Below are 23,567 nucleotides of genomic sequence, written 5' to 3'. Positions count from 1 at the left end.
GTACCCCTGAAGTTTTTCCTGTAACTCATTTCATTCTCCTTTACAAGCTCGCAGTGCAGGATCTGCGCTGTGCTGAACACGGTGGGGTCTGGCACAGGGGGCTCACCTGCTCACATGTCCTGGTAACTGCTGTCAGTCTGCAGGGTCCCAACAGGACACAGTGTTTGCAGCTTTGCCACAGGGTGGAAAGATTCACAGAAAAACAGGTTTTGACAGAAGCCTCTCCAGCTTGTCGGGCACATTTGCTCGGTGTTGGGGCTTCAGCCTCCCTGGCAGCCCTGACCTCAGCGGAGCCCTGACCAGGTAGGCTCCCCAGAGTGCCACAGCTGGCACCAGGACCGGGGCAGTCTGTGGTCCCCAGCTCAGCATCCCCAAACCCTGGCAGAGGTGGCACTGCCACCAGAGCTGAGCTCTGCCAGCCTTCCCGTGAGGACACAACCCTGACCCTCAGAGCTCTGCTCCTGCACTGCAGTGGAGCTGAACCTTCTCTGTCTTTTGTCTCCATAAAGGTCAGAGAAGAACCGACGCCCTTTAAGTGCCAAGCCGAGGTCTCCCACCCTCCGGTGCCAGAGGACTCGGAACAGTAAGGCAGCTGCTCTCCCGGAATGGTTGCTCCTTGCTTGCATGTACATTGGGCTGACTCCAGCCGTGTTCTCCCTTCTCATCACGGGTGTGATTGTGAAGGTTTGTGTCTCACACGCCATGCAGGCCTGGCAGTCACACAGACCCGTGAGCCGCTGCTGGGAACTCCCAGTGATGCTCCCAGACCCTGAGCTGCTCTTTTGCCAACACCAAGTTATCCCTGCAGCAGGAAGGACAGGACATGGGGTGGGGGCGAGTCCTGACTTCCATGTGCCTCAGAACCCCTCTGAGAGCATCCAAGAGCCATTCAGGCAGATGGAGGGGCTGGACTGCAGCTCCAGTGACGGGGGTCCTGTGAGACCCCAGCCCAGGGGCAACTGTTGGTGTCAGGGAGCTCCAGGCTGGTGACCCCAGTGCTGTGGGGTGTGACTGCCTCGCTGGAAGTGGGGGAACTCATGTAGTTTGGGAAATGGAGTACAGTGCTGGCAGGATGCAGGGTCAAACCCAACAACATCAGGGAGAAGCTGCTCTGGGTGGTCCCCTGGGATACCTGCCTGCACAGGGAAGCACATACCTGATCTGTTAAAGTGTCTGACACTTTCAGAGTGCTCTTCTTGTCCTTTGGGGTGAAACCCAAAGCTTCTACTGAGCTATTGAGGACCTGGGTGTGGCAGAGGCTGCAGTCTGGCTGCTGTGCCCGGGGCTGGCTGGGAGCCAGAGCGGCAGCACAGGGATGTTTCATTCAAAGGCAGGAGCAGCACAGACACACAGAGGGTCAGCTGTGCCTCCCTGGCTGTGCCTCCCTGGCTGTGCCTGACCTTGATTTAATTACACCAATAGCTGCAGCTGGCTCTCTGCCCGAGGCGGGTGATCCCTGCCAGGCCATGGTTATGGATCCCCAGCAGTCCCGTTCTCCTGCAGTCCCAGGCAGGCTGTGTGTCAAGCTTAGGCTCCCCACAGTGCTGAGGGGACCTGGGGGCTCAGGGGGCTGAGGGGACTCAGTGTCTCCACCTTGGCATGGGATCCAGGAGCCCTCCCCTGGCCAGGGGTCCTGTGCGGAGTTGGGATGGATGTCCTGCCCCTGTCAGGGCGCAGTGCAGTGCTCAGGGTGAAGATGATCCCCCTGTCCCCTCCCTCAGCTCTGCCTGGAAGGCACTGGGAGCTCATCCTGAAGTGAAGCCTTCCTGGGATGGTCCTGCCCCAGCAATTCACCCATAAGCTGGGAGGAGCCTCCTTTATTCTACATTTAGTTCCTGGGACTTACCCTCTACCCTGGGCCAAGCCCATTGCTGAAAATGCCTGTTAGAAGCTCCAGTCACAGTCAAAATTCCATCAGAAAATGAACTATGACTGAAGTCACGTGGAGCTGGCAGGGATTGATGTGCTCCAGGCAGCTGGAGCCCCTGTGTCAGTACCTGGGGAAGTGCCACCACGCACACACCGTGACCACTTCCAATTTCACACCACTTTGAACTCACTCCCATTGAGGCTGGGGAGATGAAAAATGTCTTTATTAAGGGAAGTCACAGGTTCCTGACTGGGAGCTAAATGAGTTTTAATGTGAGTAGGGAGAACAGGAAAGGGTGCAGGAAGGACGTGGCTGATCCCTGGCCTCCCCTGGGAGCCTGGCAGGGCAAAGCACCTCCCAAAAAAGGATTGTCCCTTGGTATTCCTGCTGCTGTGATCACCTGGAGATGGTTGGTGGCATTCACTTTGGGCCAGTGAGGTGACATGTTGACCTTGCTGTTGCCATGTCACCCAGTGACATGGTTTCCATGGGTGGGGGGAGGTGACCCCGCTCTGCAGCCAAGATGCTGGGCCCGATGCAGAGCTGTAAAACACAGGGATTTGGGGAAGGACACATGGCTCGTGTGTCCCCTCAGCCAGGGCTCAGGTGTGCACCCCATCTCCCATGAAATGCTGCAGGTGTTCCTGTTCCCTTCCTTCATAACTCTGTTTATTTGCTGAAATGTGTCGGTCCCAGTCCAATGTTTCCTCCAGTTTCCCTGCCCCAGTACTGGTCCAGCTGCTCTGCAGCAAAGTCTCCTGGACCAAGATCCCCCTTTGCTGCAGAGGCAGAAGAAAACATCCCAGTGGTTTTCCTCACTATCCTTTGGGCACAAGCCCTGGTGATGGCCATGGACTTGCTGGGCTGCTCTGCTCCATCCAGACCTCCTGACACTTATTCCCAAAAAGGAATCTCTGAGAGCGCCACCTGCACATGGACACACATGTGCACACACGTGTGCAATGTGCTTTAACAATTTACTCAGTTAAACCTGCTGCTATCTGTGCTCCTCCCGTGGGAGTGTTGGTGCTGATCTCCCACGGTGGCTCCCACCCGGAGTGACTCCTGAGCACGGCGGGCGCAGAGCTGAGCGGGGAGTCCGGGCTTCCCTCTGCTCATGTTACCCCAGCAGAGCTGTGTGGGTGTTCCCTCCCTCATGATCTCTCATTCTTACATTTGTATCTTTACTCCAGGAATCAGGCACCAAACCTGGAGCGAAGTCAAGTCCAGACCCTCCTCCCGGCTCATCCAGCCCTAGAGTTTGCCCAGGGCTCTGTTATTATCCTGCATCCCTGTAATTAGCTGTTTAGGCTGTGATTGCCCCATTGTCCGCTGGATGGGTTTAATCATTCTTTTCTCCTACAGTGGCAATTTTGTTCCAATTAATTATTTCAGTTTGAACAGCAATAGCTGGTTGAGCTTAGAGAGAAATTAAAAGGGTAGGGAAGGATAATGAGGAATGAGCTAACTTGGGAAAGGCTGCAGACAGGGCTGCATGGGTCCTGCTTCTCTTCCAGCCTCTCGCTCGCTCCCCAGAGAGCCTCCCAGGGCTGGGAAATGTTCTCCCTGGAATCTGAGGATCTGGAGTGACACAGAGGCACTGCCTGGCTTCATCCCTGCTTGGGAGCTCTGTACCGGGTGTGATGGAAACGGGGAGGGGAGCATACTCAGAACCTAGCCCCGAGGGAAAGAGTTGCTTGTTGTAGTGACAGGACAAGGGGAAATGGCTTCAAACTGACAGAGAGGAGGGTTAGATTAGCAACATCTGGCTGTGCCCCTTCCCTTCCCACATCTGGCCACTGGGCTGGCTGACAGCTGCCAGTTGAGGGGCAGATGCAGCAGCACATCCCATGCTCCTGTTGTGCAGGGCCATGGAAAATGGGATGAGGAGGGAGGGATGGTATGTCCAGGTGCTCCCTTGGCCCAGGGTGCCTCCAGCTCCCTCAGCCTTGTATCCCAAGCTAACCCAAGGCAGGGTGCCAGGGAGCCAGGGCAGGAGGGATCTGTGGTGGCTGCTGTGCTCAGGGTTGGAGCTCCCAATGCGAGGGAGTTCAGAGGAGCTCTCACCCTGCCATGCTGACTCAAACACTGCTACAAAACACGTTATGTCATTGCAAATGGAGATCACCAAATCCCTCATTAACTTGGTGGAATTACCCAGCGTGAGTGATTTGGGGTAAGACTAATTTAGAATTTTAAAAATTTTAAAATAAATAAATTTAAGGTTATCCAAGGTTTTGAAGGGAGAGGAAAAGCATTAATGCCTTTCAGGAGTTACAAAAATGCTGCCTGTGCAATTCATGTATAATTCAGTGAATTCCAGAGTAGTTTGAATATTTAAATTATGTATGATCAAAGCAATAAAAAAAATCTCCATTTTCTCACTTCAAGCCCCCCAGAAACAATGCTCTCCAGTGTCCCCTCCCCAAAAGGCAGCTCCTGCCTCTGCACTTCCAGAGCTGGTGAGCCTCGTCACTCCCAAGAAATTGAGTTAGACTGGAAAAATACAGCCTGCAAGTGCGGCTGCTGCTCCCTGATCCAGGCGGATGCATCGCTCAGCCAGCGTTGCCAGGGCGATGGGCACAGCCGCCACCGAGCCAGGGCTGAGGAGGGGTGATGGGCACGGCACGGGGCGTGGGGAAGGAACCAACCCCCCAGTGCCCACAGCCGAGCTCCCGGAGGATGGAGCTCCCGGAGGATGGAGCTCCCGGAGGATGGAGCTCCCGGAGGATGGAGCTCCCGGAGGATGGAGCTGCCGGTGCAGGATGATGGAGGGGTCCTGTCCCCCACCACTGCCTCTCTCAGGAGCTCAGGGGATTCACTGCACGTTTTCCCCGGGGATTCTCGGTCCCATCCTCCAGCCCCTGTGGATGTGTCTGTCTCCTCTCCCAGCTCCAGCGCTCAGGGGATTGGACTTGGCCGCTCCCCTGGCTGTGGCCAGGGAAAAAAAAGGAAAATACCAAATAACTGCTCCCTCTGCCTGTCCCTCCACCCCCCTCTCCAGATGCTGTAAATTTTCATTAGTACTCTGTAATTTAATGATCTATTCCCAAGAGAAAATTATTCTTCAATTTACAAAAACTTCCCTGTTAATTTAAGCATAATAGTAGGGAGCACTGCAGTGCCAGAGCCACATCCTGAGCCCTCCATCCCCCTTCCACAGCCTGGCAAAGGACAAGGGCAAGGGACAATTCCAATGACTCACTAAAGACCACTGGAAATCTCCCAATCAAGACTGCAAGTGGGTCCTTGGGAGCAGGAAAAGCAACTTTCTCCTGAAACAAGAGGTTATTTTGAACCTGGCAAACACCAGTTCAGCTGGAGGTTGATGCTGGAAGACTGGGAGGGAATGTGCCAGGCTTGCCAGCAATATGCTGGGTCAGCCGGGAGGCAGCTGCCACCAAACCCTCAGGGCTTTTAACCAGTCAGTGCCAGGCCCTGCAGCATCCTCGGCAGACCACCCTGCAGACACAGTGTGGTCCCTGGGTTAGGGAGGACCACAGTGGCTCTGCCTGGGGCTGCTGCAGGTCCCTCAGTGCAGAGTCAAGGTTCCAGGCTCTCAGCATGCCCACCCTGCTGGTGCTGCCCAGACGGGGTCCAAGGGCATGGCTGTGCCCCCCTTGGTGCCGAGGGACAGGTGCAAATGCCGAGTGTCGGCCGATATTGAGATGGATGAGGTGGCTCTGCTCATCAGAGGCTGTGGCAAAGGGTAGGTGCTGGGAGTCTCTGTGCTGGGGAAGAGCTGCAAGGGGAGCTCATTAACTTGAAAAATTGGGTCCAGAGGGCTCATTTGTCTGAGATTGGTTCCCTGTTTTTTCCAGTAATATGGAAAATGAGGGAGGGGGATCTGAGCCTCTCCTCAGTGACCGGTGCTGTGATTTACCCCTTCCTCATTCATGTTCTCTCCTGCAAATTGCCTTTAATACTGTTTATTTTCCATGGGCCTTAAGCCTACGCCTGTGGAATGTTCGTAGCCCTTCCCTCCCATGATACTGTACCCACAGGACAGAGCAGACACTCTGACATGTTTGCTCAGCCTGGCACCATAGGGATGCCTTTGAGGGGCTCACGATGCCCCCTGGCCAGGCCCGGGTGGTCCCTGGCACCCACTGCCAGGCACTGCCATACAGGCTTGTTCTCTGATCCCTGGTGTCCTGCAGGAGGGAGTTTGTGCCCCCATTGCCTCCCTTGGGGCCATGGTGGGTGGCTGGCAGGCAGAGCCTGCTCTGAAACATCAGGGAGGGCTCATCCTGGGTCTGCCACTGCCACTCGCATGGGGAGGTGGTGAGGCCCAGTTCTCTCCACGGCTGTGGGAGGAGGATGTGGAAAAGAGGACGGGGAGAGGAGGACCTGGGAGGAGGCCATGCTTTGAGCAGAGCCCCCGTGGAGCTGATGGAGGTGAGGGTTTGGCCACGGGGGCTGCTGAGCCCCCCAGCATTTCTGCACCCGCCAAAGGAGAGACCAGCACCCCTCTAACCCACACTGTACCAGGGCTGTTCCCTGCCCAGCCAGACCCCAGACGTGGTTAAATTAGAAGGGAAATCTACTTCCTCTTTTAAAAAAATCCAGGAGAGCAAAGTTGGTGTTAAATATAGAGATACGATATGTAAATGAATCTGACAACTGAGTGAATAAAAAATGAAGGTTTGAATTATTGAAGGGTGGGAGGAGATGGCGCATGCAAATAGCATTAATGTGGAAAGAGGCAGCGCTCAGAACAGGGAAAGGAGGTTTTGAAACATAATTATTTCTTTTAAGAAAAGCACTACATATGAAATAAAAGCCAACAGGGCCAGCATGTGATTGTCTCAAAGCCCTTTCTCTCCTGCTTGTCCCTTTACCCTCCTAGTCTTTTTTTTTTTCCCTTGCAAAGCAATGAGAGAAATCGAAGACCACTGAATTTTTTAGCTTTAATTAAGATAAATTAAGTTTTGATTGCTTGAGAACAAGTGAGACCCAGGGATGTCCGATCACAGGCTGCTACTGAGAGGGTGGGAGGGGGTGTTTGGTAATTGATTTGGTGGGGTCAGGGCCCTGTCAGAGCCAGCGCAGTCACAGCCAACCCCTGGAATCAGTGGGGACCTCCAGCACTTTGCAGAGGAAGCATGGACTTAATTTACATGGAAAAACACCTGCCTGAAGATGTGAACCAGCCAGGAGGAGTTCAGTAGGGCTTGGCTGTGCAGACACTCCGCTGGCTTTTGTTCCTGTTCCTCCCTGGGCTGCAGAGCCCGCGGGGCAGGATCAGACGGAGCGTGGGGCCGGGGGAGGGAGCATTAGCCATTCAGCATTGAAAATAGAAAACTCGGGTGAATTTGATCAGTGGTAAAGCCGAGAAGGAATTCTGGCGGGCAATCTGTGAGCACAGAAATTGTCCCCATCACCTTCCTCACAGCTGTATTTCTGCCTCTCTGACCCTGTTCAGGACTGACGGAGCAGATTACGGGTTCCCTTTCCCTAATTCAGAACTTGATGGCTTGGGACAAGTTGTTAAAGTTATAGATCAAAATGTCATTTATTAGGAAAGTGCCTCTCCTGGGATTCTTATCCTTCATTCATTATTTGTCGTGTGCTGACAGTGAGCTCTGTTCTGTCTAATCTGTCTTCCTGGCTGTTTACACAGCCCTCACCATGGCACCACCCAAATGCCTCCCATGCCTTAAAAAATGATGGTTTGCTTCCTGCTCCCTCACCTGCTCTCTGAAGCCATGAGGGCTTCAGGATTTATGGAAAGCACATGGGATTGATTTTCCCATTCCCTTCCAAGGTACCAGTGTTGGAGGGTCCTCCCCAAGGACCTGCCTGAGGGGCTCGGGGTGATGTGCAAGGCTCACCCCACTGCCTGGGGTGCTGCTGTCTTGGGTGCTTTGGTGGTGACTCCTGTCATGGAACAGTGACTTGGGGTGGTCCTGGTGCCCCCCACACCACACGAGGCTTCCCTGGCATTAGCCCCTGCCTGATGTTGGCCTCAGTGGGGAACCCCATGTGTTCCCTGCCTGGCCAGTGCCTCAGCCCACTCCTGGCAGGACACAGGAGCCATCCACACAGACCTGCTGGCCATTGGGACAGGACACGGGAGCAGTTCCTGCTTTCTGAACGATAAATCACCCTACACCACTATCAGGCACACAAATCACATTCATCACCACCAGCCATTCATGACACAATTCTGCACAGCAATTGTAACATCTTCTGCAGATGATCCAAGAGCTCTTGGATGTATGGATGGAGTGGTTCGCTCAGTCTGTGTCGCTGCCCAAGCCAGCCCAGGGGTTTGTGCCTCCTGCATGGGCCAGTTCCTGCCTCCCCCCTCAACAGCTTTTGCATTGATGAAATGAGGGGGAAAGAGAATTCCTCCATGGATCCCTGACACATTTTCACTGTCTGCTTCAAAGATGCCACTCATGCCACTTGTCAGGCCAGGTCCCTGGCCCAGTGAGACACAGAGTCTGGTCCAGGCTCTCCGTGGGTTCAGCGAGGCGCTGGTGTGACCAGTGCCCCGGTCTCTCTGCGGCTCCCATGGTTCCTGTGGCTCCCAGTCCATCCCAGTGCAGGCCCTTTGCTGCCCGGTTTGGCCCCGTGTCTCCATGGCGACGCGCTCTCCCTGCCGCAGAGCATCCTTGGCTCACCACTTCCAGCGCTGCATTTGTATTCCCAGCCTTTGTCTCCCGCCCGGCGCTGGCAGCCGGCCAGGCCAGGCATCCATTTCAAAGCAGCCTTTGTTTTATCGGTGCAATAGCTGCTCAGAGATCCATGGGATTCAGTCAGGGTGAGAACACTGTGTTTCCTCGCTCTCCTCTTTCCCCCAGCCAAGGTGCTGTTGCTCAGCACGACCGCATCACCCGCCGAGGGCACCGGGATGGGGCTGTGCCCGCGGCCTCACGTTGGACAGGCAGGAGCAAGCGGGGGAGACGTTTTCCTCCTCCCTCCCACTCCCCAAGCGTAGCTGACATTTCCTTTCATAGTCAGACGTGCCATTTGCAATGCTGCCCTGTCCTCGAGGCTCAGGTACAGCCACATCTGCTGAACTGCAGGGCCCAGTAGTTGAGATTCCAGGCCCTGGGCAGAGGAAAAAGATGCTTTGAGTGAACTCAGAGCCCAAAGCCAAGATCCTACCCCAGCTCACTGCCCCTTCCCCCTGTGGGTTGCCTGCTCCAGGCTGCCAGGGGTGTGCCAGGGTGAAGCCAGCCTGCCAGTGGGTGTGATCCAGTAATTGCAGTATCTGTCCTTGCTTCCAGGGGAGTTTAAGACTTAGAAAATGGAATGATGTTACACATCTGCTCAAATGTGCAAAGATAGATGTGGAAGTATGTGTGTGTGTGTGCACAGGTGTACTGATGCAGGTTTATGGGGACCCTGGTTTCCAGGCACTCCAGTCCCTGTGGAGCTGCCCCGGGGCACAGAGCATGGACATGACCTTGCGTGAGGACACTCTCACACCTGGAGACAGTCCCGGGAGGTAACAAGTGCCAGAGCTCATGCTGTGGTCTGTGGTGTTGCTCAATAAAGTGTGTCCTGGCCCCATTTTATTTTCCCTAATTAGGAAATTCAGTAGACGAATTGCTCTCTGAAACCTAAACCAGAGCGTACTGCTGGCACAAAAAGAACTGGTCTGCAGCAGAGTAGGAATTGTTTGTGCCATTGTCAGTGGGAAGTGCAAAGGAAACAGGTGAAATCTGTTAATCTGGTGCTGTGCTGAGAAAGGGCAGGTGTGAGTGAGGCAGTCGATGAGCATCGATTAGAAAGGGGCTCACTCTTGCTGGATGTGATGGAGGACAGAGCAGACACATACAGGGTGTGCAGCCCTGGGGCAGCGCAGGATCCTGTGTCCACTCCGGTGCTCTGGCTGCTCCCGTCCCTCTCCCAGGGCACTGGCATTTCTCTGGAGGTGTAGCTCGTGTCTCTCACCAATTCACCACCTGGGATTAACCCTGGAGGAAGGGTGAGCTCTGCCATGGGTGCAGCTGGTGGGCTGAAGGGAGGGGAAGCCTCAGTGACTGCATGAGGCCACAGCAAATTATTGGGACTGGAGGGCAGAAGCAGGAAGGGAAGCACTTTTCCCTCCTCACATCATCCACATCTTCTTGCTGGCAGTGAAGGACAGTGGTTTGTGACTCTGTGGGCTCTCCAAAGAGTGCTCTGCTATTTTTTGGAGTTGTCTTTTTGTTTAGCAGAAACCTAGAAACGAGCTAGAAAAGAGCCACAGCTGTGGAAGAGAGGTCAGCACGCGTGGACCTGTCAGATTCTGTGTGGGCAGATCTGGCTGAGCCGCCCATAAGGCAGGTGATGCCCAGGGTGGCTGGACCTGCTGCTGCAGCAGCATCTTGAGGGACCTTCAGAGCCAGGGGACATTCCTCCACCAGCCTCCATGAGGGGGAAGGTTTTTTTCCTGTGGTCCAGGCACTTGGCTGGGAACCAAGTCCAACCTGGGACAGGGCCATATTCGCTAATGCCTGGGAAGTATGGAGTGTGGGAGCTGGGAAGAACCACAGGGAGCCCACCGGTGTGATTCCTTTGGAAGTGCAGTGCAGCCCTGGTAAATCAATAAAGATTGGGAGCATCTCTTACACTGCACCACTTCTGAGTGCAGGGATGTGAGGCTGGTGTAATTGGCTGGATGCAGAGTGAAATCCAGGCTCAGCAATTCCATTTTGCAGTTGGCAGCCTTCCCAAATGCAGATCGGGGAACACAAGTTGGACTGGCTTTAAAACAGGGAAAAAAAAAAAAAAAAAACACAAACAGGGAAATCCTTTATCTTTGATAATTTTTTTTCTGACTTAAAGGATAGGATTAAATCCTCATTTAATAACCCCAAGTGCCTTGCTCTGCCCTGCTCTGATTGCTCTGTGTAACGGTGATAGTGCTGCCAAGGTGCTGGAGCCCAGAGGCAAGGCAGGGAATGTTCTCCCCAGCACAGAGCTGATGGCTGTTTGCTGCTGCAGCCCGTGAAACAGAACCGACTGTTTAACCCCAGCCTCAGCACAGGATGATGTTCACTGCTTTCCAAGGCTTTTTCCAGCTGCTTTCCAGGGCTGTTTCCAGCTGCTTTCAGGGGTGCTCTGAGGACAAGCCCAAAGCTTTCTGTTACCAACTTCCAGCTTTGTCATTTGTGGGTTTTCGTCCTAATTAAGGATCCTCAGGGTCCCAAATGTCCCTCACTAACATACACAGCCTGGCTCGCTGCACTGACAGGCACCAGGGCAGGGATTGTTTCTAGCAGTAAGTGCTGCCTATTCAGTACCTTTATATCGCCGCCTCTTATTGTCACCGGGGCCGTTTTTAAATCCTGTAAATAAAGCCTCTACAATGAAAAGGGAAGGAGCCTCCTCACAGAGGAACACAGAGAGTTGCCGTGTTGACAAGGAGACTGCTTTCCCTTGTCTGTCAAATCAGCTCATTCAGATTATTTAAGTCAAGAGCAATTTTGAAAACAATCTGTTTTGCCCATGACAGCGGCTTCACCCTGTGTAATGGGGCTGCATGGAACAAGCAGCTGAGAGTTACTGATGGCAAGTTCTCATGTACCCAGGCCTGCGCCTCTCCCGGCGCAGCCCCCAGCTCTGTTTTCCCCAGACATGAAGCAGACAGTATTTTCTAACATGAAGCAGATAGTATTTTCTAACATGTCGGCTTCCCCACTCCACGGAAGCCTTGACAGCAAACTGTAGCTGAAGGGTGGAGGGGATGGGAATCCTGAAATGGCGCCAGCTCCCCTTTAACTGTTTTCTGCCAGTGCATTTCTCTGCCTCCTGCAGTTTGTTCTCTTGCTCTGATGCCACGAAAATCCTAATTAAAAAGTGAACGGGAATGTGATGATGGGAGGACCCACGTGTGTGCCAGGCTGGCAGGGTGCAGGTGGTGGCTGCTGTCGCAGGGAGAGGCTGTTTGGGGATCACTGCCCAGGAGGGCATGTTTGCTGAGTGGTGAAAGTGTAACTGCACAGATCCATCCCTGGCAGCTGCCTGAACATGGGCGGCGTGTTTGCCCTTGAAGAGTTGTTTCCATTATTTCTAATTTCTGATGTAACTATGACCACAGTGCTGTGGAGCCATTCAAAGACACAACAGAGAAGGAAAGCAGTGGCAGGGTGAGGAGGAAACATTGCTGGAGGTTCCTCCCTTCACACACTGCCCTGAGCTCTCCTTCCTGCTCGGGAACATGGTGGTTCCTGGGAACAATGATCCCATGAGGGTTAAGGACTTACCAACCCTTAGGCTGAAAGCAGCTGCCAAGCCAGGTGGTTACATATGTCTTTTCAAGCACAGAGGTGTCGCTTTGCGCTCCCTTTGCTGGCAGAATCAGGAACTGAGGCCTTAGCAAAGAAGTCCAGAGGTCCCAGCTTCAGTGAACACCAAAGGACAGAGAATGAACTGAATAACTGTAGTAAGCAGGAGAGAAGGTCACCCAGAACCTCAGCTCCCAAACAACCTTAGGCTCAGTGCATAATAAGGCTAAAACCAGGAGTGAGTGGTGAACATCAGAGAGCTGCTTCCAGCCAGCTGCCTTGACCTTGTACCACTGCTTTGACTAACAGGCTTTTGCATGGGTGAAGCTCAACCTTCCAGTTCTTCCAGGAGAAAATGTTCTTCCTATATGAGGATTCATTAATTTCCCTAGTGTATCCAGGAATTCACCAGCCAGTTTCATATGTGTCAGAACTCAGCTGAGTGAAGTGTTACCTGTGAGGGTGAAAGAGGTAAGAACATGACGCTGATGAAAGAAGATGATGGGGTAGGTAATTGAGGGTTTGTTCCAGCAGCTGACATTTACACTTACACACTGGTTATAAATATATATACACCGGTTATATATACAGTGATTTGCTGACAGTGTGTAACCAGCTGCAGCATTTACAGCACAGAATGGAAGTCACTACTGCAGCAGTCTAGTTGCTAGGAGCATGTGCATAAATAAAATTAGAGAACAATCTAAAATAATAAGGAAAGCTGCAGACCTTGACTATGAATTTTATTGACAGTGGCATAATACAGTTAACAAACTGACATAACAGGAGTACATAATGCATTCATCAGCCTTCCCAACTGAGGACAGACTTAACAGCAGCCCTCCTACACCACGTGTAGCACCTCCAAAGAGAGATGAAACAGGGCTGCTGTGAATGGAACAGAGAGAGAGAGCTGAGTCAGACTTCAGGAAATAATGGCTTTCAGTTACACACAATTACATGACAGTCCAAACTTTTTCATATGAAGGAAAATAAACACGACCAAATGAATTCAAACCAGTTTCAAACTGTCAGTACCCTTTAAGTCCGATCACTTTATGCCTGCGCATGTTCAGCTCACAGCGATGCACTCTGCATTACTGAGCCTCTATGGTCAAAAATACCCTCCCTGGCTACTCTGCATTGCCATAAACCTCATCTTTATTAATGTATGATCTTCTTCAGCTGAAAAACACTGTACTCCATTCATGCAGGCAGAGAGACAGTGGATACTGCAGCAGATTTCCAGGGACAATTGCTCATATGCCCAGGGCATCCGTTCATGTCACAGGAGAATCCAATAGCATTCATTTTTTCACTAGCGTTGACAAGATGCTAGGCTGGTAAATGCTGGTGACAATGTGCAGCTGGATGCAAAGAGAGAGCAGGAAGTTCCCTACCCCAACATAACCTTGGATGGGGAGTGCCTGTCAGATGGAAAACTTTTCACTGGGTCTTTGCTTTCAGTTTCACTTGTTCCTAACATTACTGCTCTGTTCTGATCCCTTATCCTGTTCAATCCTTTGACTGGCTTGATTTTTCTAATTTCTGGGATATTGTTACTGAAGCCAAGTCCAGTAACAGTGTGGCTCATATACTCCTCACTCTTCATTTTCTGTATTTGAAGTTACAGTATCTCTCTGTGTTTTGGAATAAGCCCTGGGTTCGCTTTCATCAATCTTTTACCAGGTTTGCCGGTGCTGGGGACTTTTCTATTCCCTCCCTCAATCCAATAGAGTCAGTAAAAGGGTAAGAGAAAGGTCTGTGGTGCTTATTTACACATTCACCCCTTTTGCCTGTCAGTTATTGGCACCCCAAGCTCGGTGCAGAGCCAAGCACACCAGCAGTGCCCTGGGAGATCTGCCCAACACATGGAAAATGTGTGGAAATGGATGTTAAGTCCATCCATGTCTTGTCCTGTATTGCTTGTGGAACGACTGTGTTATGCTGAGGGTGTTTGACAAGACAGCACCCAAATTCCGTGTGCACGCCTGGGACAGCGAGGGAACGCATCGGTACAGGGAACACATCGGTACAGGGAACACATCGGTACAGGGAACACATCGGTACAGGGACCTCTCTGCTCCTGATGGCTCCCTGACAGGATGGTGCAGTGAGGTGGGGCCCTGCCGTGCCTGCAGTGAGAGGACCAGAGCAAACAGCCTCAAGCTGAGACTGGAGAGATTCAGAGTAGGCATCAGAAAATATTTTTTCACTGTCTGGGTGGTCAGGCATTGGAAGGGGCTGCCCAGTGAGGTGGCGGAGTCACCTTCCCTGGAGGTGTTTGGGAGGCCTCTGGATGGGTGATGTGGGCTCACATCGTGGTGCTGGCTCGACAGTCTAACTGGATGGTTTTAAAGTCTCTCCCAACCCTGACCACAGAATCACAGAATATCCTCATCTGGAAGGGATTCACAAGGATCATCGATCCAACCCCTGGCCCTGCCCAGGACACACCAAGAGTCCCACCCTGTCCCTGAGAGCATTGTCCAAACATTCCTGGAGCTCTGACGGCCTTGGGGCCGCGGCCACTGCCCTGGGGAGCCTGTTCAGTGCCAACCACCCTCTGGGGGAAGAACCTTCTCCTGACACCCGTCTCAACTCCCCCGACACGGCTTTAGGTGAAGCCATGTGATGTGGTAACGCGATGATTCTGACCCAACCGGGGCCCTCATCGGCCCCATGTCGGGGCGCCCCCCTCTCCCTCATCGCCCGGGTCGGTCCCTGCCATGTCGCGCCATGTCGGGGTGCCCCCCCCTCCCTCATCGCCCGGCCCGCGCCATGTCGCGCCATGTCGGGGTGCCCCCCCCTCCCTCATCGCCCGGCCCGCGCCATGTCGCGCCATGTCGGGGTGCCCCCCTCTCCCTCATCGCCCGGCCCGCGCCATGTCGCGCCATGTCGGGGCGCCCCCCTTTCCCTCATCGCCCGGTCCGCGCCATGTCGGGGTGCCCCCCCTCCCTCATCGCCCGGCCCGCGCCATGTCGCGCCATGTCGGGGCGCCCCGGAAGCGCGGCCGGGGCGGGTTCGCTTCCTGCGCGCGGGGCGGGCGGGCGGTGGCGGCAGGAAATGGCGGCGGAGCTGCGGCTGCAGCTGCCGGGCCCTCCCGCTCCGCAGCGCCGGGCTCAGCCCGCATAGAGCCGCCGGCCGCGCCGGGCCCGCGCCGCCGCCTCCGGGACGGACTCCGAGCACTTTACATACATGAGGTAGCGGGGGGCGCGGGCGGCGCCGCGCCGGGCGGGCGGGGGAAGGGCCGGGCGGCGGCGGAGCCCCGGGCGGCCGGAGGGGTCGGGGTGGCCCTGGCCGGGTGGCGGGGCCGGCGGAGGGGCTGCCCCGGGGGGGGGCGGGGCGCCCGCCCGGAGCGGTGTTCGCCCCCCACTCCCCCGCCCCGGGCTGAGCTCTGCCCTCCCCGGCTCCCGGTTCGCTCCTGCGGGGCCGGCAGCGCTCGGGGGCCGCCGGCGGGGCATGGAGGGTCCCGGGGCTGCGCTGGAACCGCATCCGCGGGCTGAGGTGATGCAGCAGAATTGTTTTCCTTAAACTCCTCGAAAGGGTGAAGCGCAGGTAGGACGGGGGAGGGCTGGGTGTTGGGGCGCAGGTAGGACGCGCAGGGATGGGTGCTGGGCACAGGGATGGGTGCTGGGCACAGGGGTACATGTTGGGCTCAGGGGTACATGTTGGGCTCAGGGGTGCGTGTTGGCTCAGGGGGCACACAGGGCGGCAGGGACAGGCTCTGCCTGCTCCCCTTGCCATCCCTGGGGCACACACCGCTGCATCCCATCTCTGGGTTATCCATGTTCTCCCTGCTCCCTCCTGACCAACCCCACCTGGAGCTCCCTGTACATCCTGACCCTGCACCACTTTTATTTTCGTGATGCATTGCTGTTGACATGGAAACCAACACCGCTTTTTCTTCCAGAGAATTGGAAGCTAAAGCTACCAAAGAAGTCGAAAGAAAACTAAGCAGGTAAAAGGCTCATTTAAATTCCCTCCCACATTTTAGATGGAGAGTTGGCCTTGGGCTAGAAATAGTTGTGGGCTTTATCAGGAGCTTTAATCTCTTGTTAATTGTAAAGATAAAAAAACCCCTGAATTGCATAGAGAAATCTGTGCAAGTTTAGTTAATTCTGCAGACTAAACACGTTTTTAGCAGAGTTCTTTTTTTCACATAACAGCGTCAGGTGTATAATAGAGTGTCTTTAGTGGGGGATGTTTTTGAAGAGAAAAGTAACTTTTTTGCTCTAGGTTGTACTACCTAAAAATAACTAAAAAATAAAGGATGATTTTTTTTTTTCTGTACACTTCAGGCAAATATTGTTGGGAGGCAAGAAACAGTTGTGGCAAGAACTGGAATAAACTGTATTGTTGCCACAGAACTGTTGGGTCTTTGCCTCTTACCATGAAGAGTTAGTTGGTGAATTTCCCCTTAGCAGGTAGTTTTTAGAATGATAACTTTGTAGAATGGGCAGGAATTCAGTCATGCTGAATTAAGGATTCTGTGCCATCACACATCATTTTTGTATTTAAGTAGTTGTTTCTTCTGCACCGTTGGCTTTTAGTCCCGTGACTTTCCCACAGATCTCTGCTCTGTTTTTTACGTTCTTTGATTTCAACTTTTGTCCTGCTTCCTTTTTGGGTTCTTTTTCAGTTAGACCTTAAAGGACCTTTTGCTAATTGTTAAAGGGATTTCCCAATGTGCCCAAACCCTGAATATAGCTGATGGAATCCCAGGTTTGGTACCTTGCTTTTCTCCTTTCCCCTGCCTGAGCAGTCTCCCACTTCCAGGCCGAGTTATGATCGCACTGTGAAAACTGCTTTGCTTTCCCCTGCTGTCAGGATTCTTTTGGTAATACACTTAAGCATGAATAATTTTTCCCATGTTGTTGTTGAAATAAATACGTGGAGTAATTTGAACACATGGAATCTTTAAGATACCTTCGGCACATTGCTGTTAACCCGTCAGGGTTCTGTGAAAGCACTCGGTGTTTTCTCGATGACAGAAGTGATTTCAGAACTGTGTTGTTTAGAGTGACAGAGTGCTAAGTTCAGAGCAGTATTTGGTGCCAGTCTCAGTAAGTCAGTAGATCTGCACATTTTTATGACCTTAGCAGAGATTTTGTCACACTGCAGGCGAGGCCATGAGTGACAAGAAGTGAAAGAAAACTATAGACGTGCCAAAATTCAGTGCTTGGAGAGTAAATCGTGCTATGGAACGGGTCCCTGTGTCTCTCTGACACAGAGGGGTATGTTTTATTCATTGAAAAGATTCAGAACGGGTTTGAAGTTCACATTGATGCCCCAGCTGGTTTATGTTTAGCCAGGGAGCCCTGGCTGTGTGAGCACACAGCTGATAAACCGTGGTGTGCCTGCGCTGGACAGGCCTGGTTAATTGTTTTACTGGGGTGGAACTCAGCAAATAGCCCTCGTTCTTCCTCCAGTCTCATTATTTACAGTCTTATTAAATTTGCAGTGACCTAGTCAAGCCGTAAAAGAGCTGATATTCTTTCCTGGGAAGGTACATAGCCCTGTGCTATAGTTTATGTTAATCTCAGATTTCACAGTGTGGATGTAGACTCTGAACACCATGGGACATTTGCTTTGTGTGTATTCTGAAGTCACTTCTGGAGTTTATGCTTATGAATTAATGGGTAGCAAATATTTTTTATCTTACTGGGAATATTTGCCTAGACTGTAGGTTTGTGACAGGATTAAGTATTACAGATTTTAGTACAGCTTGCTTATTGGAGTGATTCCTGTTTTACACTCAGGATTACGTTTGGCTTGCTTGGCCTTTTGGAAAAGAATCCTCATTTGGTCTGAGTTCTGTCTAGAATTCATACATGCCTAGTGGTGCACAAATATTCCTACTCTCAAAAACGAGCCAGTGACAGTGATTCAGATAAGGGCATTGCACACTGTTAATGTTACGAGTCAAATGTCACCTGTTTGGCCAGAACAAGAGCTATCCGGTGTTAACTGGGCACATCTAAGAGTTAAATTTGGTTAAAATCAGGACTACTAAAAATCAACACTTAGTTCTTCTGATTTAAGCAATAACCTTTCAATTCTGTTTGGTAAACAGGGCTTTCCTGCCTCATTTATGTGGAACTGAGAGAAGGTAAATATCTGAAATACGTTTACATTTTCCCAAACCCAGGGGTTTGTCTCTTGTTTCACAAGCATGCAAACCATAGGGAAGAGTCTCCATGGCTTCCATTCACCTGTGATTTCTGCTCCACATTCCATCTGCATTGGTTGCAGACTGACCATGTTTTGGGAGAGCAAACTTCTCACCTAGATTTCATCCTTGTAGTCTAACTTACTGCTGTACAACTGATTTTTACAGCTTTGTGTTACAGTAACTACCATATTGCTGTGATATGTTCCTTGTTTGCTGCAGGGGTAGAAAAGAGCTGGCTCAATGATAGAGGCATAGAGAAATGCAGAAATGCAGTAGTTCCTGTTGACATTAAAGCAGTTGGTTTTCTGTTGGGTTTTGGGGGATGTGAGTCTTTTCCCTGAGAAACTTCTGATGGAATGATGTCTACTGTGAAATGGGAAGAGTTTATTGCAGAAAAAAAACCATTCTATTTGTGCTTTTCAAGACCTGTAGAGTCACCTTTGCAAAATTACACACCCCTTTCTCCTCCACAGACATTTTTCCAGGTCATTTGTCAGGTGGTCCCCATAAGGTACCTTGTATTTACTGTAGTGTTTTGGGTCTTAGAACAAACCCCTGTGCAGAGCAGTGCTGCCTCTGCAGCAGTAACACTGCAGCAGCCTGGGAGTGGGTCAGAGTTGTGCTGGTTTTGAACAGTTGTTTGGAGTTGTGCTTCTGTTTAGAGCCTCCTGTGGAATGAGCAGTGTGATTGTGGAGGAGCAGTTTAATCTGCCTTCTTCGGTCCCTCATTTGTTACAGGAGATAGGGATTGTTTATGGCTGCTGCTGGAGTCTTGTGGAGTTGGATGATAAACTTCTTGGGAAACAGATCTGTCTTTTGTCTGCTTATGTAGCAGTGAACATCTCAGATGAAACATGAGGACAAAACTGACACAAATGTTCCAGAATTACGGTGCATTTATAGTGCTTGTAGTGGGGAACATTGTTCTGATGAGCCAGCATCTGTATTGGGAAAATGGGAAAGATGAGTGTGTTCCAGGTAATTGGTAGTGGCAGACATGGTAGGTAGAATTCCATCACTTCACTTTTAGGATGATAATTTAAAGAATGAGGTATTTAAAAGCAAAAAAAAAACTAGCTGATACTCATTTACTAATTAATTATTCATTGCAGTATTTGTTTCAGGTTTTAGCTTGGCAGCACCTCTCCTTTTTGTTAATAGCTGGAAAGAACTAACACACATACATGTCTGTAAATGAGTGGGTTTGTTTTGTTCTCACTGCCTCAGGCTCTCTGTGCTCCCAGGAACATGCTGGGTGGGTTCAGGTGCCAGAGCATTTCCATCTGAGGCACTGGTGGGATTTACTGGGTTTTTTTGTTAACTTCAAAGTCCTGGTGTCTGTTCCATGAACTCTTCTTGGTGTAGTTTGCTGTTCTGTGGGACTCATGGATAAATGAACTGTAGGGTCCCTCTTTAATGAAAATACACATTTTATAATTGATCCTTGTAGAGTTCTGGTGAGTAGAAAAGCTGTTGGTTTTTATAGAACCTGAGAAATCACTTTTATTGGCAGTTGTATGTAATTGTGTAATTTCAAAAAATTTAAAGATTAGGGAACTTTTATGTCAAAATATAGAAAACTTTTCAATCTCAGCAATGTATTTGAAAATGTGTGTAGAAGATCAGCTGTAGGCTGAGCATGTGGTGCTTTGCGGAATTGTTAAAGACCTTTCAGTTCCTGATGCTTACCTGTAGTTACCTGGCAGTGTTCCACCTGTAGCACTGCAGGTTAATTTATAACTAGAAGAAGAGCAAACAGTGGAAAGCATTAATTTGTTTATTTGTTTCACCCAAAATTTATTTTATGTTTGTCACTGAAATTTTTAGAGTGGTTTCAAAAGCCTCTGTGTCCAGTTGCTTCTAATTTTTCCTTGTATGTTTGCTCCATGTAGTATGTGGGAAGAAGGTAAAAATCCATAGTTGTGTTTTGCCTTCAGCTGTTAATCCAGTGCCACCATGTCCCCAGGTGTCACATCCACATGGCTGTTAAATCCCTCCAGGGATGGTGACTCAGAATTCTTGTAACCATCTTTTCCTCTGTGAGGTGATAGAATTGTGATTTTATTGTGGCAACACATGTTGCCCTTTGGTATACTGTAACAACAAAGATAGCACTGCTGCACAAACGTTAATTACTGCATCCTCAGCCTGTCTGCTGGGGAAAATATGGATGAACTTGATTTTCCCCTTCTGCAACATAAGAATAAAGGTTAAATATGGCTGTTTCAGCCCAGGTATTTTTACAATGCCAAATTGGAGCTTTAGAAGTTAAAGATTATTAGAACTCTTTTTCAAGAATTAAAGTAATGAGTGAAACATGATTTGATATAAATATAACCTGGATTGTTTGCAGTTTGAGCATTAGAGCTTTTTCCAGTCTCCACAGGCCAAATAACAAATCAAGCCACACAAAAATAAAGTGTCTTACGCTCTCTTGATTCCTGTTCTAGAATATTAAAAAACTGGTTTTGGTTTTGATTTGTTTTGGGTTTTTTTTAATGGCTTAATTGAGGAAAACATTTTGGTAGTTTGTTGGGTTTTTTCTCTCCTTATACAAGGAATTGTGCTGGGGTACACACCTGGAAAAAAATTACTTTTTAAAAAAATATGGTAAATATTTATCTGACCCTCGGTCTGTTCAAATTTATGCAGAGAGCAGCAGTTTCCCCTTGCACATTCTCAGAGCCATCAAATGTGCAGTCTCTCCTGAGATCAAGATCCATTTTCATTTGGTCTCATTTGAAAATAAAGCACCTTTCAAGTTAAGCTGTTGAAACCAGAGGCCTTTGTTCTGTCTCCGATCTGGATTTCCTATGGCCGGGGTGTTTTATTTTCACTTGATCTAAATTGAAAAATATGGTTTGCATTTCTGCTAAGGCCATTTAACCTTGAGCAAGCTAATCCTGTTACACAGGAGGAGAAGGACATTCCCTGTGCATGTGTCTGGTGACAGTGGGCTGGCTGATAGGGGAAGCCATGGGGGCCTGTTTATATATTTCTGTTTTCAGTCGGAAGGCTTGGGCCTTGGCTCAGGGCTGCTGACAGACCCAGCTGAGCAGGCTGCTGCAGACACTTGGGCCACACAGGGTCCATGGATTAAACCCCCCAGATATAGGGGAAAGCCCAGCAGAGGAACCTGTTGGTTTTTCTGGCTTTGTGTTGTTAGCACAAGACTGGAGTCCTGTGGCGGTTCCTGTTCCGTGCTGTAAGGGCCGTGGAGCTGCTGTTGGTTTGTGCGCAGGAACAGAGGTGGTAAATGGGAAATGCTACATTCCACTTCTGTTCCTCAAGGAGTAGCGTCAGAGATGGAGCTTGTTTGTTATATGTTCCGATGGAGGTGGGCTCAGAGGCATCAATCCCATCATTTGCTGTCTGGTGAGAGGGACGTGGATTTGTGTGTTGGAAAGAATAAGGGAGACTCACACTTCCTGCTGTCAGAGATGGAAATTCAGGAGTTCTGCCCGAGACTGAAGACTTACTAGGCAAATGTGAATTTGTGTCTCAGGTTTAAATGTATGTATGAGGGTGGTGGATAGGCCTGTCTTCCTTGAAGGGTTCAGTTTTCAGGGAAGAGGAGGAGAAGCAGGAAAGGCTTTGCTGCTGGTGTACAGTGGGTTAATTTTGCACTCCAGTCACTGAGATTTAACATTATAGTGGTAATTAATACTCTTAAAAACTCAGCATGAACTGTAGATGGATAATTTTTATCCAGGAGTTGCCTGGAGTCCTGATCCTAATCATCATTTGGTTTATGTATCCTAAGCTGGCTTTGTAATCTAGAATCCGTTTTTCTTAATTAGATAAAAATCAGATGTCATAGAGTGTCATAATTTAGGAATTCTGTTGTGCCTGTGTGAAAACAAACCGATGATGCTGTGGTAGAATATTCCAGAGATATTGGTATGTTAGTTGTTAGCGTCTGTATTCTCAAAATGAAATGTAATCGTGTTGATTTAGCTGTAGCAGGATTGATGAGTTACCTTTTTTCCCTGTGAAAATACTATTTTGCATCCTGCTTGCTCTTGAACGTGCTACAGCTTTCTTCTAAAAGCAGAACAATTTTTCAGTTAATGCAGTTTTGGCATGTGACAGACTGAAATTTGTTATACAAAACAAGCGCTGGTGGCTTTCTTAGCTCTTAGAACTCTTAGAGGTTCTGTAACCAAGCTTTTGCTCCAGCAGCCAGTCTGAGGGGAGGTCCCAGCCTGGGTGTTGGCAGGGTGGGCAGAGCTGCCCATGGACCGTGTCCACTGAGGGACTGAGGCTGGGAGAGAGAAGGGCTGTGGGAGGAGGACACAGTACTCTGCCTTTTCAGTGCATGAGGCACCTCCTGCTGCCAGTGGTACCTCAGGAAGTACTGAATTCCTGAGGAGTGAACCATTGGCTCTGCTTGGTGTGGAACGGAGATGTAAATGAACTGGGGGTCGTGTTGAGAAGGAGCTGGGACCTATAGAACCTTTTTCCTCTGCACTGATTCCAGACCTGGTACTGTTCTCCAGCTTGAATTGCCTGTTAAAAATTGGACTGTCCCAAATTAACCCAAAGTGAGGATCAGTGTCACCAACTCCCTTTGGTTACAAATGCTCAGGGTGTGAGACAGCAAGGGACAAAACGGACTGATGTGTCACCTTTGCAGTGCACAGATGTCACTGCAGGTTAATCATTGAACTCAGATTTGCACTGCATCCAAGGGGTTACTCTAAATGAAACTGGCCAACTGGAATTGTTTCTGTAGTTCCATGACTGACCTCTTCGTTGTCCGTGAAATCATTTTTGAGACCCAATTGTAAATGCAAAATTGCTTTTGCAGGGAGATGGTCCTTGATGAATCTTGCAGCCAGATGATAAAGCTGTGGTAAAATGCAAAATAGCCAGGCTGTGTTTGGTGGGTTGTGATTCCTCTGGCAGTGCAACTGGAACACAGAGGGGGCTCAGAAATAACATTTTTAGATAATTTTTTTGCATATCTTAACACATCAGAAGTAATTCTTTCTTAAGAGAAGTAACTAATGCTTGCTGTCTGTTACTGGAAAATCTTAAAAGCCAGAATTTGGTCTGTGGAAGCTTCTCAGAGCAGGGGTGTGCCTGTAGCAGGTCCTGTGTGGGGTGGAGGGGACACGGGGTGGTTTGAGTGCTCGCTGTCAGAGCAGCTCTGCCACTGGTCAGACCTGCAGGACCTGCTGCTGCTGCTCACACGTGCAACACGAGGTGTTGGGACCTGGAACGGCCCCCTCAGAGTGGCAGAGAAGAAAAGGAATGCTGGATGTGCAGTAAAGCAGTGTTATTCCAACAGAAG

At 50.4% G+C, this 23,567-nt stretch overlaps 1 protein-coding gene across 11 annotated transcripts in view; it reads left to right on the top strand.

Moving 5' to 3' along the window:
- The first annotated feature begins 560 nt into the window (after positions 1–560).
- TNRC6A (trinucleotide repeat containing adaptor 6A) overlaps positions 561–23,567 on the top strand; it is a 57,263-nt gene continuing 34,256 nt past the window's right edge. For 7 of the 11 annotated variants that reach the window (XM_050317925.1, XM_050317924.1, XM_050317919.1 and 4 more), the window contains exons 1-3: positions 15,148–15,299; positions 16,010–16,057; positions 18,173–18,208. In XM_050317925.1, coding sequence (XP_050173882.1) covers positions 15,295–15,299; positions 16,010–16,057; positions 18,173–18,208 — 89 coding nt within the window. In that variant the 5' untranslated portion in view covers positions 15,148–15,294. Of the gene's footprint in view, positions 584–15,147; positions 15,300–15,802; positions 16,058–18,172; positions 18,209–23,567 lie in introns of those variants that run through there. The other 4 variants (XM_050317918.1, XM_050317914.1, XM_050317923.1 and 1 more) reach the window with 4 other exon arrangements.

Source organism: Myiozetetes cayanensis, unplaced genomic scaffold (genome assembly GCF_022539395.1).
Source record: "Myiozetetes cayanensis isolate MyiCay16 unplaced genomic scaffold, myiCay2020 scf20-37, whole genome shotgun sequence".
Taxonomy (NCBI): Eukaryota; Metazoa; Chordata; class Aves; order Passeriformes; family Tyrannidae; genus Myiozetetes; species Myiozetetes cayanensis.
The sequence above is the reverse complement of the archived record's forward strand: the minus strand, read 5'-3'. Positions and strand labels throughout refer to the sequence as shown.